The 13,864-nt window shown below is 41.6% G+C and overlaps 1 protein-coding gene across 2 annotated transcripts; it reads right to left on the bottom strand.

Moving 5' to 3' along the window:
• Positions 1–75: 75 nt before the first annotated feature.
• nol6 (nucleolar protein 6 (RNA-associated)) lies at positions 76–13,858 on the bottom strand. Of its 2 annotated transcripts, none has more exons than XM_077562370.1 (26): positions 13,713–13,858; positions 13,162–13,362; positions 12,960–13,076; positions 12,562–12,741; positions 12,307–12,475; positions 11,715–11,849; positions 11,452–11,615; positions 11,102–11,222; positions 10,962–11,020; positions 10,349–10,450; positions 10,160–10,275; positions 9,890–10,067; positions 8,801–8,923; positions 8,438–8,586; positions 7,930–8,005; positions 7,536–7,676; positions 7,291–7,408; positions 6,996–7,150; positions 6,732–6,895; positions 6,288–6,440; positions 6,065–6,162; positions 5,810–5,934; positions 3,482–3,571; positions 3,202–3,402; positions 2,159–2,260; positions 76–1,805 (listed from the first exon to the last, which is right to left on the bottom strand). In XM_077562370.1, exons 1-26 carry the CDS (start codon positions 13,746–13,748, stop codon positions 1,656–1,658), a joined length of 3,423 nt encoding a protein of 1,140 aa, XP_077418496.1. In that variant the 5' UTR covers positions 13,749–13,858; the 3' UTR covers positions 76–1,655. The 2 variants fall into 2 exon arrangements, with proteins under 2 accessions (XP_077418496.1, XP_077418497.1); XM_077562371.1 differs by lacking the exon at positions 13,713–13,858 and adding an exon at positions 13,507–13,641.
• Between the last annotated feature and the right edge of the window lie 6 nt (positions 13,859–13,864).

Genomic DNA, 13,864 nt, shown 5'->3' on the forward strand with positions numbered 1-13,864 from the left:
TGTTTGTCTTTATTTGGGGTACCAGATGTTTTCCATTGTCATATATAAATAAATAAATAGGCACATAGCTTCAGAAAAGGTAGACAGTTTGCGCAGCAAATTTTTAATGACAGCAAAGTGCGTGAAACAACTTTATTTAGCGACTTATGGCATCAGCAGACAGCAATGCCTACATTTACAATTAGTGGCTGCTTCTCACTTCCTTGACACATCTGCTTCTCGGTACAAGTTTCAACCCTCACTCCATGATTTATTTTTTATTTTTTTATTATAACCCCCACACAGTTTGCATTAAAACACATTGTGCATTGTTGCCCAAGATAAAAATCAAGCTCAAGCAATGTCCAACTCAACTATCGTCACACAATTTTATGGCATTGTTGATGTGTTCACTCGCGAACACATAAAGCGCGTCTAGTACATTTCCACTTTGCCTATAATCAAGCAGAGCTGCTGCCGTCAAAACACATTTCATCTGTCAACAGCTGTACATGCTTTCACACTCCATGACATCCTAGTGTGTCAGCATGACAAGAAATGCTCCTTACATGCCGTTGACGGTGTTGCGCAATTAATGATCTGCCTAAGCAGCCAATCTGTCTGCTGTGAATTATCAGAAATATGCCAAGGATCTGTACTGGAATGTAACATTTTATAAAACATGCAACTTTATTTTAACTCAATTTGTCTCCAACTATCAAAGTGCAGCTGATTGTCAACACAATTTGCTGCACGTGAAAGAAGTTAATCAACAACCAATACTTTTTATGTTTTACAAGTGAAACGTAAAAAAGTACTCACCCGTTTTGAAGAGCTGACAGCCACAGAATAGAAGCAACAGGAAGGTGTTTTCAGAGCAGCAATAAAACCACAGATCCGGGTCATGATCTTTCACTTGATATTCACAGCTGTTACATCAAACCCTCAGCATCTAAAATTATGTTGCCCTTTCACCAACCTGCACAAGCTTTTTCAGGTGAAATCCTACACCAAAATGCCAAAAAGCTGTGCCAACCAACTGGAGAAAGTCATGCTTAAACTCATCCGGTGCACACCTTTGTGCATTCATTCATTTTCTATATCGAATGTCCTCATTAGGCTCATTAGGGTGTACATCGGCAGGCATGGTACACCGTCCCTGGACTTCTCGCCAACCAGACACAGATCTAAACCTTTCTCATCAGATATTTGTAATTTAAGAAACTATCCATTTTTCTACACTTGTTATGCTCATTAGGGTCAAATTTGAGCTGGAGCGAATCCCAGTTGTCATTAAACTGGAACTGAAACCACGCCGCTTACATGGAATTCCTGTGAGTGAACCACCACTGCATCAGTGACTTTTGAAATACAAATTTGATGTCATCTCCGAATTTCTACATTTGATACCAAGGTACTGTTGCGTCACAGTGCAAATCCCCAGTGTTGCGAAATATCAACGATGTTTTCTTTCAGTGATAAATAGGAACAAGTAAAGGCAAACCGTTAGTTAAGTTAATAGAAGGAAAAGTAAGATGGAACAGAAAAAAAGTGTGGATATTTACTAGACGTGCTTCGACATGACAATAAACATTTTTTTTTTATCAAAACATTAAGAATTCAAGTTTGCTTCGTTGTGTTTTCCTAAGCAAATCGTTTTGAAAACTAATGTGGAACTAAAATGACCATCTTTCAGTCCTGGCCTCCACAGATTTGACCAAATCTTTTCCAAAGATTCTGAAGTCCTCCAGGATAGCTTCCACATTGGGAACCGTTTTTGCTTCGTCGCCGGTTACCTCCACTCTTCTGGCAGACATCTGGGACGTCTACAGGAAGTGGACAGAAGAAATGTTTGTCGTCTGCTATAGTCATGTTAAGAGGGCAGAAATGATTGGATTTCTGCTGATCCAATAGGGTTTCCCCCGTCAACAACATTTATAAATCACACATCAATCTAATTTAGAAATGGCAAAAAGGAACGTTTCATGGAAAACCCAGCAAAAAAATGCAAACGTGAAAATGACCACCGTCTTCAAAAGAGAAATGTCTTCTCCTCTTGGGGTGTGGAGCATAAACAGAATCCAACTTAATCCTCAGTTCTTCATCGGTCAAAATGAGTCACTTGCCTAACCGGGAAGACCGGATAAGCCTCGTTGCTTCCGAGTACAGAGTGTTTTACCTTAAAGGGCAGAGGGGCGAAGGCCTTTGGCTTCCATAAAACGGCGATGATAGATCCTCCGTAGGGGTCACAGAAGAAAAGGGCCAGGTCTCCAAATGCGTCCTAAATATGATGATGGATGTCATAATAAATTGTAAGTCGAATCGAATAAATTTCGGTGACAGAGCAACAGGTTACCAACATTATATCTTTCTGATCAATTTAATTGGAATAAGCAATGCAATCTTTAAACCGTGCAATCCTTACGGTTTAAATGTTATTTTGGAGCGCAATTTAATTTATTAGCAGGGAAATCAGGGATGTGATTTGACCAAAGTGAAATTATCTGAAAATTTAGCCGGGGGTCTGGGGGCCGCCGCAAAGCCCCCCGCAGCTCATGGGTTTTCCGTGTTTTTAAGTACTTTCAATGCACTCACATGACAAAGAAATAGACAAAACAACAGCATAAATTTTCAATGTATATTGAACTATCCCATATAAAATGGCAGTTTTAGTCAACTCAAAATCAGTCACATTCAAAAACATTGGACTGTCTTTGCTTTTAAAAACTATCACTGAGAATATCATCATATCTAACTAATGTGATTACTAAGTTAACACATAAATAATGTTGAAGAGTTCAAATTTCATGAACAAATAATTGTATCATGACCAAATGAAAAGTAACTCATATTAGAGCATACCACAAATGTCTTTGTTATAGCAGAATATGTTATCTGTCGGAGTCATGTGCATACACAATGAACTACTAAAAAAAAATTAAAAAAAAAAAAATTAAAAAAAAAATCAGATTTTTTTTTTGGGGGGGGAGATGAAAAAAAGCGGAATTCCGCGAATTAGCGGAAAAATCACATCCCTGGGAAATGTGACGGAGAATTTAAATGGTTTCCATTAAGTTTACATGCAAATGCTCTTATTTGGTTTCATGTGTATTTTTATTGTTTGTACTTCAGTTTGTTGGCAGGAAGCCACCGGAAAGTGCAGCTTTGCGTTCCGCCCCCTTCTCGCAACATCAACTCAAAAGATGACAAATTGACACTCACCCGCAGCTCTGCCAGGTAGAGGGTCACAGGGTTGTAGTCGACGACGGGCATCCTACCCCCCAAGGAGCCCACGTTGCCGGTGATCACGCCCCTGCTGAAGTTGACGGCGGGAGTGTCCACTGCCTGGGAGAGGAGCGGAACCTGCTTGGGGTTCAGGTGGATCAGTACGTCGTAAGCCTCCAGAGGAGGACGCATGACCACCTGTGCATTGAAACGCACGTATTACAACATGATCTCTTCAGTGAGTGAGTGTTATCGCTTTCCGCCCCCCACAACTAACCCTGACATCTTGGATCTGACTGCCATCCATCAGCTGATGTTCCAGAACTTTGAGACTCTCAGCGGCCACCATCACAACACGCTGCAGCATCTGAGGAAATGTATATACAAAATAGGCATCTAAGTTGTTAAAGCAACACTAAGGAACTTTGAGTTTACGTTGATTATGCAGACGCCATATGGACAAAAGTGGTATTGTGTTGTCTGAAGGAAGACCACATTTCCTATGAGGACAAGCACATTGCGTTGTTTTTTTTTTAGCTCACTCCAGCAAGTGAAAACCAGGCCACTGTTGATCCTTGACTGTCCTTTCATCCGGGGTAGCTTTTGACTTATGCCATTCAGCACATTTGTAGTTTTTTGTGTGGCAGTGTTCCTACCATCCTCCTCAAAGTTGCTTAACACCAGTAAAAATGATACAGACCCCCTCAGGCCACGCCACGGCAAAGGTACCATTCAACTAGTTTAAAGTCGATGTTTCATCAGAAGAGTTATGAAAATATTTTATTGAGGTTGAAAAGTTCCCCAGCGCTACTTTAAGTGTTTACGCGTAAATACTCAAGACTTCCCAGGATGAATAAACTCTGACCAACGATTTCCTGATTTGTTTCAACTTGCCTTGTAAAAGGAAACGCGTAAGCGTTTGAAAGTGGGGTGACTCAATATGTGCTTGAGGCTAAGTTAACTACAATGCAAACTCTAAATTCAAAAGATCCTTATGTCATACAGTTTATGATACAATATATATTTTTTTTAAAATCTCAGTGAGCATGTATAAAAAAGGTCCACTGTTGGGAGGAATATGTTCATCTCTATTAATCTTGGTTTAGCATTTATAACCGTCAAGTTAATTTGTACATTAAATACTGGAGGGGTCCAGTTCACGTGACTTGTGCATGGTCAGTGACCTCGTGGTGGCTGGTGTAGTGGAGGGTGGTGACTCAGTCAGTGGAAAATCTCTTGTGAAGTATTATAATTTGCTTTCAGGTGTGCAGATCAATGACAAAGTGAGGCGGGTTAGCACTGCTAACATTAGCCATTATCAGTTGTGCCATAAGTGGCGTGCTGATTTTCAAAATAAGAGCATAAAACAAGTCCTGTTGACTGTATTAACGTTTGCCTTTACTTACCAATACCAAAGACTGAAAGCTTCATACGATATTCATACGATCTATAGCATCCACTGAAGTGAAAAGATCTTTCTCTCTTTCTGCTCTCGGTCCCTCTCTCTTCTGTCTCCTCATCTAAGCCCAGAGGCTGTTTTAAGTTTCTTCCTTAACCCCATACCCCCCACCCCCCATCCCTTTTTTCTTGCTAATTTGTGGTTTAGTTGATTTTCTTAGTGTGAGGATTGTGGTTCTAAACTTGCTCCCTAGTCAATTTGTATTTATTTATTTTAGTTGTGAAGTGACGAAATGTAATACTGACCCAAAACACCACCTCAGAGAGGAACGTGACCAAACACAAAGTTCCTGCCCTCCGGCCCCCTTATAAGAGGAGGCTGCTTGGAGGCTCCCTGTAATGTTGTGGTGGAAGAGTGAGGTGGAGCACACAAAGTTTATCTGGGTCAGCTCTGCATCATGAAAAGTTGCTGTGTGTACCTTTTCTGCACGTTGGTGTGCATCACCAAAAGCTTTTACGCCGACGCTGTGATCCAGACGGAGGAATACAAAGCTAGACATTTACGATATTTTATGACCATGGATGGCAACGAAAAGCAATTGGTGAGCACAATCTTTAAGAGCTCTAGTCATGCATGCAAGTATTGTGGGCACTGCTGAGTTTGCTGTTTGATCAACTTTGAAATGTGAATTTATGTTACCAGATCAATGATTTACATGAGGTTTTGGATAGACTTCAGAAAAATCAACTTTCAGCTCTCCGGAAAAAACACGGACACCTGCCCATGGTATGTGATTTGACTACGCCGGTTAGAAAATACCACCAAGTACCACAATACTATAATGAAAGTCTGGCTATATTGTGCATTTTCTTTTTCTACAGTGTGATCCAGGAGACCAGTGTGCACTGAGGAGAGGCTCCAGGATTGGGAAGCTGTGCGATTGCGCCCTGCCCAGAACATGCAATTCTTTCTTACATCGGTGTTTATGATCTTATCACTTGGGATATCTAACCTCTAAAAAGAATCTTAAGCTTGAAGCTCACTTTAACTTATCATGTATTCAATTGACTGTTTGTTATTGTAGCTATAAATCTCTAAACTTTTTTACGCAGTTTTATATAGAGTGGAAATATTTATGCTTCATTTAATAAATGATTTATACAGAATAAGTGCAGGTTCCACTTTTTTTTTTGTTGGCCCACTGACCTGTACTGTGGGGGCTTGCTTGGTCCACATTGAAACATTTTTGTCCTTAGGCGTTGCTATAAACATGACTGGTAGGAACTCCCTGGAGGCCATGAAGTCATTCTTGATCTCTGTGTAGTCGGCCGCTACACGTGAGGAGAGGCGCACAACAGTCACAACTTAGCAACGGGCAGGACGTTAAAGTATGTCAGATGTGTAAATAGAAAGAGGTCAGCGGACTGTTTATTTTGCACGGGTATGTGTGAGTGTGCCTGCCTGTGAGCTGCTTGTTGAGGTTGACGACCAGCGGGTTGTTCCTCCAGTCAAAGGAGGAGAGCAGATGAAGGAAGCGGAGGAAGCCCACCTGAGGAGAACTGAGGAGGACAGGGAAAACACATTCACATGACCGACATAGCAAGAAAAAAAAAAAAAAAGAAGGGCAAAGAAACACAAATACAAGTCTCATGGGCTTGAAACGGTTTATTTTAGCAAACGTTACCCGGGAGGGGTGAATGGCGCAGGCTGTAAGAAGAGGGAAGCCACCAGGAGGTCCGCCGTGTCCTCTGTGATATCGTCACTGAAGAGCTGGGCTCCGAGCCAACGTTTGGCCAGGCGACACACTGCTCCGAAACATGGGTGTTGCTGCTGGAGCCTGAAAACAAGGAGAAAAAGTAAACATCCATCTTCTCCACCGCTTGTGCCTAAGTTATGTCTGAGCTTATATCCCAGCAAAATCAGGACTTACTGAGTCGATTTAAGGCTACTGCAAACCAAGGGTCATATCTGAATCCAATAAAACATTATCTTAAACACAAACTTAAGCCATTTTTTTTTTTTATAAGTGGAAAAATATATATTAAAACCAGGAGGTTTTATTTTACGGCCACAGTGCCCGGATCTAGAGGAGAGATGACAGAGTGAGAGACTGGAGGCCATGTTTTACCCGTGCAGTGTGCTGGTTAGTAGAGGCTTGTGTATGGTGCTCAGCTCCAGACTTTGAGCCTCCTCGTTGTCCCTGACAACCAACAGTCCCTCGGGAGTCACTCGCTCCCTCAGCACCTGGGGCTCTCGATGGTATGCCACCTGGATGCGGAACACAAAGCCGTCCTAGGACAGACAAATAAATAAAGTGACGCTGCAAAACTTCCAGTCAAGTTCAAAATGATATTGCACAAATGCCTGTTCCTTCCGAACAAATATAAAGCACCTTCCAGACATCCAAGTATGTGGCACAGGGTTTGCATGTGTAATGATGCTGAGTCTTGAGTAACTCTCCCAGGCGGATGTGGAAGGCAGCTCGGATGTGGCGGATGGCGACGCGGTTGTGAGGCCACTTTCCACTGCCCTCCATGTGACAGATCACTGCAGGTTACCAAAACATTCATCATACATTGTGACAACAGCATCATGTAAATGTTGCTGAAAATATCTTAAATTGTGTTTAAAACAGATATATGGTTAAGTAAAAACACAACAAACATTTGTTTGGCTTACATACTAACCTGTGATGGGGTTAACATAAGCTGGGCAAGGTTTATCCACCTTTGGTAGAAGCAGTTGGAAAGCCTTTTGTTTGTCAAAGAAGGAGTAGTCGAACTTCAGTGGCACAGGAGGAAAAACCTAGACAGCACAGGTTGTGAATTGAATATAAAAAAACATTCCAAAGCTATCAGTAACATCGCACTGTGCTTATTCCTAATTTTCCTAATTGTGTTGTGGTATGCATTCCTCATAATTAGGAGTTCACCTGTGTGTATCTGAGTGATGAATGAGCTCCTTGCACTGATGTAATGGACAGTGGAAGACCATCCAGTTTCCAAAGTTTTCGGCTCAGGTCGTCATAAGACTGGACCACGCGCAAACTTTCTTCCTCTCCAGTACTCGGCACCTAAAAATATTGCGAGGGAAAACAGTAACATGGGGTACTCTTGAATGAGTTGAAACACAAATTGTGCATGTAGTTTTAACTGAATTTCTGCAGAAGGAAATGATTAATGACAACCCCCACATTAACTTATACATAGTACTTAAGAAAAGCTTCTCCATAAAGTGTATTTTGATCTAAAGTATATGTAACAATAGCAAGTTAAAATAATTTAATATTAAAAAAATTAATTGGTAAATATAAAAATATTTTTTACCTGACTTCCAATTTTGATGACGTCGTCAACAATTGCCCCAACATGTCGCACACAAGACTCAGGGATGTCTGCATGGCTGTTGGAAAAAAATTATACATTTAGAAGGAGTGACACTTATTACCATTGTGACAGTCAGAACCAACGTTAGCTAACATGCTTACCAACTGCAGAGAAAACTAATTGTTTGGCCAAAATGAAGTGAGGAAATGTGAAATCACATGGGTAAGATGAAACATGCCTAACAACTCTCACTTTTTGGACAAAAAGTATTGTGGCACGTGTTGAGTCTATACAGGAAATGCCACCTTTTTTTTTTGATACAAGTTTGCATCTTATGTGAGATCGATTTTTCCCTGTACATCCATTAGAACATTTGAAAAGGTAAAAATCACTGATGTTGGAGGTTGACAAGCTCAGTAATCACAAACTGCCTGACCAACCAGCTGCAAAACTAACGACTACTTAAAAATCAGTTCAAAGTCCTGGTCTGGAAAAACACAATACATACAGCTGTAGTAGGTGTGTGATGATCTGTTGTGGTACTAGTCGTTTCTGGCACATGCTTTCTCCTTCCCACAGGACGGCCTCAGTGATGGCGCTGTCCTGAAAACGACGGAGCTCCGAGCGAGCGCCCCAAAGCTGTCGGAACTCAGCAGCCTGATAGAAGAAACACCCCGTGGGATTCGCTTTAAAAGCACAAACATCCCTGACACACGAGCTCGGCAAATTCACTCTAAGTCCACTTTAATGCCACTGTGTGGGGTAAGCCAAACACTTTAATCTACAGGAAATGTAGATGAGTTATTGGAATCATTAGGAGTGTTTCTTTTAAACATGTGAACGTGTCAATTACTCAAGAGGGCAAAGATACCTTTGGGCTGTCTGCTGGAGGTCCTCGTTCCAAAAGAGACATTGCCAACTCGGGCCGCAGCAACAATCCAAAGGTGAGAGGTGGCTGGGCTTTGTACTTTGGAGGTTCGCTCTCCAGAGACCACTGCACAAAAAAATAATTACTTACATTTCCAGACGCTCCCCTACTTACGAACATTCGAGTTACGAACAACGGTACATACGAACATTTCTGCGCGTACAGTATGTCGAAAAATGTTCGGAAAGAAATGCTGTAAGTTAGATTTTGTATTGCGCGTAGTGCTTCTTTCCGCCGCTAATACCGACGATTGGCGCTGTGAGAGCTCATTGGAGGCTGAGCAACGTGGCGAGGAGGAGGAGGAAGAAACGCCGGTCCCCATGAAGCAGGAAATAACTTTTGAAGCCGATTCCAGCGACGACGAAGAATCTCTCATGATATAAAATCCTCCTCTTCCTCCTCCTCAATCATCTCCTTAAGCATCGAGTACATCTTCCAAAAGTAAGTTAAACTTAATTTTATTTATCTTATTACGTACATGTACATACTGTGTGTGTCTTTCGCTCTCTTTCTAAAATACGTAGTACAGTACAGTACTGTACGTATTCTCTCCATTTTATTAAAAGTTTTTTTCAGTACAAACCAATGCAGGTTACTTGTACAAGCCTTAAACATACTTATATAAACCTTCACATAAATTATAATACAAAATATAGCACTGAAGCAACTTACGAACAAATTCACCTTACGAACGATCGTCCGGAACGTAACTCGTTTGTAAGGTGGGGAGCGTCTGTATAATCCACTCATCCATTATGTTTTTGCCGATCAATCAGAACCTCACATTCACATGGTGACTTGATGGGTAATTTAAATTACGTTGCCTGCATGTAAGTAACTACGACATCATTAACTCTGAGCTTAACAAACTATAAATGAATGTTGCCATTTTTTCCACAGAGGATACCTACTGTATTTATTTATTCAGGTTTTCTTCAAATTTTGAATCCACTGAAGATGATGTAATCATGTGTTCATCATGTTAACCGCCTAATCATCTACTGTATGCATTTTGAATACTGTGTAACCCACCTCAGGTTCTGGGCAAAGCGAGTGGGTGAGGAGGCTGATCCTTTGGCCAAATCCCCTCTGAAGCAGCGACAGTAGAAACGGGAGCACCGTGTGCACATAGTTTCCGCTCTGGTCCATCAGCTCATTGAGGAGGTTCAGCTTCTTACAGCTGGACTGCAGCTTGACAAGTTCACACAATCTGGGTAGGACATGAAGAGAATCCAAAAATCAACAAGGACGTTTCAACAGAGATGATCAATCGGTATTTTAACTGTTGATGGACAGCCATACTGGAAGATGTGGTCACTGGTTCTTATCATAGGTTTGGGGATCATGAGGAGGCTGTGGAATCCATCCACAGTGGGGTCGTCCCAGAACTGCATGGATAGTGAGGCCTCGTGCTGCAGCTGAGGGATTTGTTTCGAGTGGTTAAAACATAGACCCCTTGAACAAAGATTACTTTTAAAGTGCAAACTGTACCTGCTTGTAGGTGCAAGCCGTCATGTCAGCACACATGTTGAGGTGTCCAGATGGATCAATGAACACCACCTGGAATGCATCGTGAAAGTCTGCCAGTGATGGCTGTGGGACAAAGAGATAAGAATGACATGATTAACTCATTTGCTGCCAAAAACGTATAAATATGTTCTATTTTAAAAGTTTTAAGTTTCCCAAAGACGTATTTATGTGTTGTTGTTTTTTTTTAATGCTAGAGCATACAGGAGGCTTTGATGCAGCCTCTCAGCTGCAGAGAACGGTTGAGGAAATGGTACTCAGCAGAGCAAAACAGACCAACCAGGGCCATGATGATAAAAGCTAATTTACCCATAGCTCTACATTTTTTTCCCTCATGAAAGAAGACACTCTAACCTTTCTTTTGGTAGTGTCCATGTTTTTATAGCAATAGAACACAATATTCTGTGGGCCTTGCAAAATCAGTCAAAACACAGAAAAACACCCGGGAGTGAACAGGATTGCTGCAGTGAAAATGGCTGGGAGTGAATGAGTTAATAAGAGTGAAGAGGAAATGCACATACATGCATGCGTGTTGTGAAAGGTTGAAATGTTTTTGTGTTCAATTTTGATCACTCACCGCTGTCGAGTCGGGATCTTTGGCTAAGCTGATTCCATTCAATGTCAGGTCTGTCGTTGCTGGAATGAAAAGCAGTTGAACCAGTGCTCAAAATCTGACCGATATGTTCTGATTGCGTTAAAAGGTTTTCATCAACATACCCAGAAAGTTTAAGGTGTTCCGCAGCAGCTGATAGGCAGTCATGGTGTTGCTGATTCTGTGCACGGTCAGAAGGTACGCCAACAGCATGGAGGCCAGAAAGCCATTAAAGCACCCAGTGCCCTTAAATACATATGAAAGAACAGCAAGATTGGATGAAAATGAGATTCGATGAGTAAATAATATTAAAACTCCAGATTTTAACCCTGAACCTTAGAACTGTTAGGCAAACGTGCTTACCGCTAACCATAAAAAAAAATCCAAGCGCTTGGCGCAAGGTGAAACATTAAACCCGCAACATTGTGCAGTGCAAGAACTTCAATCGCCCATGTGGACTCAGGAGGAAACACACCTGGTCAAGCTCTCGCTGACGGAGCCAGACCTTGAGCAAAGCCACCCCGTCAGGAAAAGCGGCGCACTGTGCGCTCACAGCAGTCAGAAACTGGAGGTGGGCCCTGGGCAGTAGATCACCCAGAAGGGAGCTGTTGTAATGCGGAGTGGGGGGCTCACTGATCTCTGCAGGGAATTAAAAAAAAAAGAAAAAAGGACAAATTACATTTTGTCTGCATGTGGCGACTGTGAAAATAATATGCAATAAAAAGTCACAAGTCTTACCGGATTGTGAGTTGTTCGCTTCAGTGTACCAGCCTGTCCGGATGTTGTTCATCTGAGGGTGAAAGCGCCTGGGCTTGAAAAATCCAGGAGGTGGACAAGCATGAAGCCGGACTGTCAAGATGGATAAGTCTTTACCTAAAGGATATGACAAAATGGATCAAATATTTTACATATACTGAGGCGCACACACACACGCACACTGTGACTTAAAAAATGCATTATTAGGGGTTCTTCGGTATACCACAGTTCTGTTCTTAGGGCGAAAACATAACCCGTAATTGTGCGCAAGTCTAGTCTATCATCACTATTTATGCTAAGACATAAAAATCTTGTGAAATCAAATGAAATCCAGTAAGAATGGCGGTCACTGAGCAGGCCTACTTGTTATGGTGCTGATCAAGCGTGAGACGTAAACCAAGGTCTCCATATACAGCGAATGATATGGCAAAAGGAATAGTTTTGACTTTTGACTCTGGAAAAGTTTATTACCATTTGCACTTCTATATGAAACATTCCCTTTTAACTCAAACAAGTCGGTGGCTGGTGTTCTGGAATGAAATGCCAGATTCTGAGATGTAAATTAACAACCTACCAGGAGGACTCAGCAGCAGAACAGGTCGAAGTCGATTACCATGAAGACAAGAGTAGGACATGGCTCCGATGTCTGAAGAAGCTGTCAGATACTGAGCTAGACCTGCCAGGTAGATGGCTCTCTTCCTGGGATACCTCTGGTTTAAGAAGTCTTTGGGGTGAAGGATATCCTGAAAACAAGAAATCATGTGTGTGACTCCAACATTTAAAACAACTGCCTCAGCTGTAGTGCTCTACTCTTAAAAGTGTGACTTACAGCTGGGATTGTGACAGTCAGGTCCACTACGACGCGTGGTTTCGTGCAGGTTCCCAACGGATAACTGCCAATCAGATCAACAGAGGCGGGAGATGCCATATGGAACTTGCCCTTTTGTGTTTTTGGTAACAGGAGGATGGGAACCTTCACATCACTGGACAACCATGACAGGTCATTCACCTTGAACAAAAAAAAATATATATATATATATAAAAATCATGATTATGTAGTTAAAGATGTGTTACTAAGACTACAAACCATCAATTTTGTAAATTCCTAGTTTATTTTCACAAATGACTGTTAATTCCCATTGAAATGTTTTTTAACTTTGAAAATTTCTGTAATGGTGCAATCTTTTACCTTACACACAAAACCGCATTATGAAAACTAAGACGCACCTCCACCTCAGGTGACTGCGGTACAGCCCTCAGGAGTTTGGTGACCGTCTCAACAAAAGTATCTATTTGCTGTTTCCTGCGTTCGCTGAGGGCAACTTCTTTCAGCAGTTCCTCCATCTGTTAACGGTGATAATATAGAACACGAGATGATTTTGTGGCGGTCTTTCCCATTACATTGAAGTTGTTGAGTCAAACGTTTTACCTGCATTTTAAGCAAGCTGCAGTGAAATAAACTCTCAGCTTCTTTCAGCTGGTTGAGCTCCTCCACTGTTGGGGGTCTGTACAGGTCGCTTCTGGACAACTTCACCCGGTGGTACTTCACCTCAGAGTTGCTCTTTTTCACTTTAGCAGGAGGCTCATTTTTCTCCTTCTCCACGTCATTGGTCAATTTTGTTGGAGCCATCTAGTGACACACGCACAAAAATATCACTGTAAAACAAAATAGCTTATTGAAACATTTAATACCAGCGCTGGCTATTATGCACTTGAGACAATTAGATGAGTTGGCCTAAAAATGTAACTTATTATAAAATACAAAAACGTTCACCATGTGCTCGTCTTAAACTGTACACTGCTTTATAAAGCCTAAAGGAACGATATAATGTAAAAATTAAAAAGCAGCTAAGACGTGTGACTACTTTTCTCCAAGTTTGCAGGACTGCATGTTTGCAGCCTCTCGATAGTACAGTACATCTCCCGTGTGTCCAGGGGCCTCTGTTGACATTTAGTAATGAAAATAAAATGTAAACTTACCTCTAATGACTCAGCATTTACCCTCTTTTTCTTCATGTCTACTCCAGACGAGAAAGTGAAGTTAAATCTTTAATTTCTTTTGGTTTTATCGACACTGCAATAGACACACTAACGTACTCTCACATGTGCAAGGGTCACTGAAACTTGCTTGT

Source organism: Vanacampus margaritifer, chromosome 3 (assembly GCF_051991255.1).
Source record: "Vanacampus margaritifer isolate UIUO_Vmar chromosome 3, RoL_Vmar_1.0, whole genome shotgun sequence".
NCBI lineage: Eukaryota > Metazoa > Chordata > Actinopteri > Syngnathiformes > Syngnathidae > Vanacampus > Vanacampus margaritifer.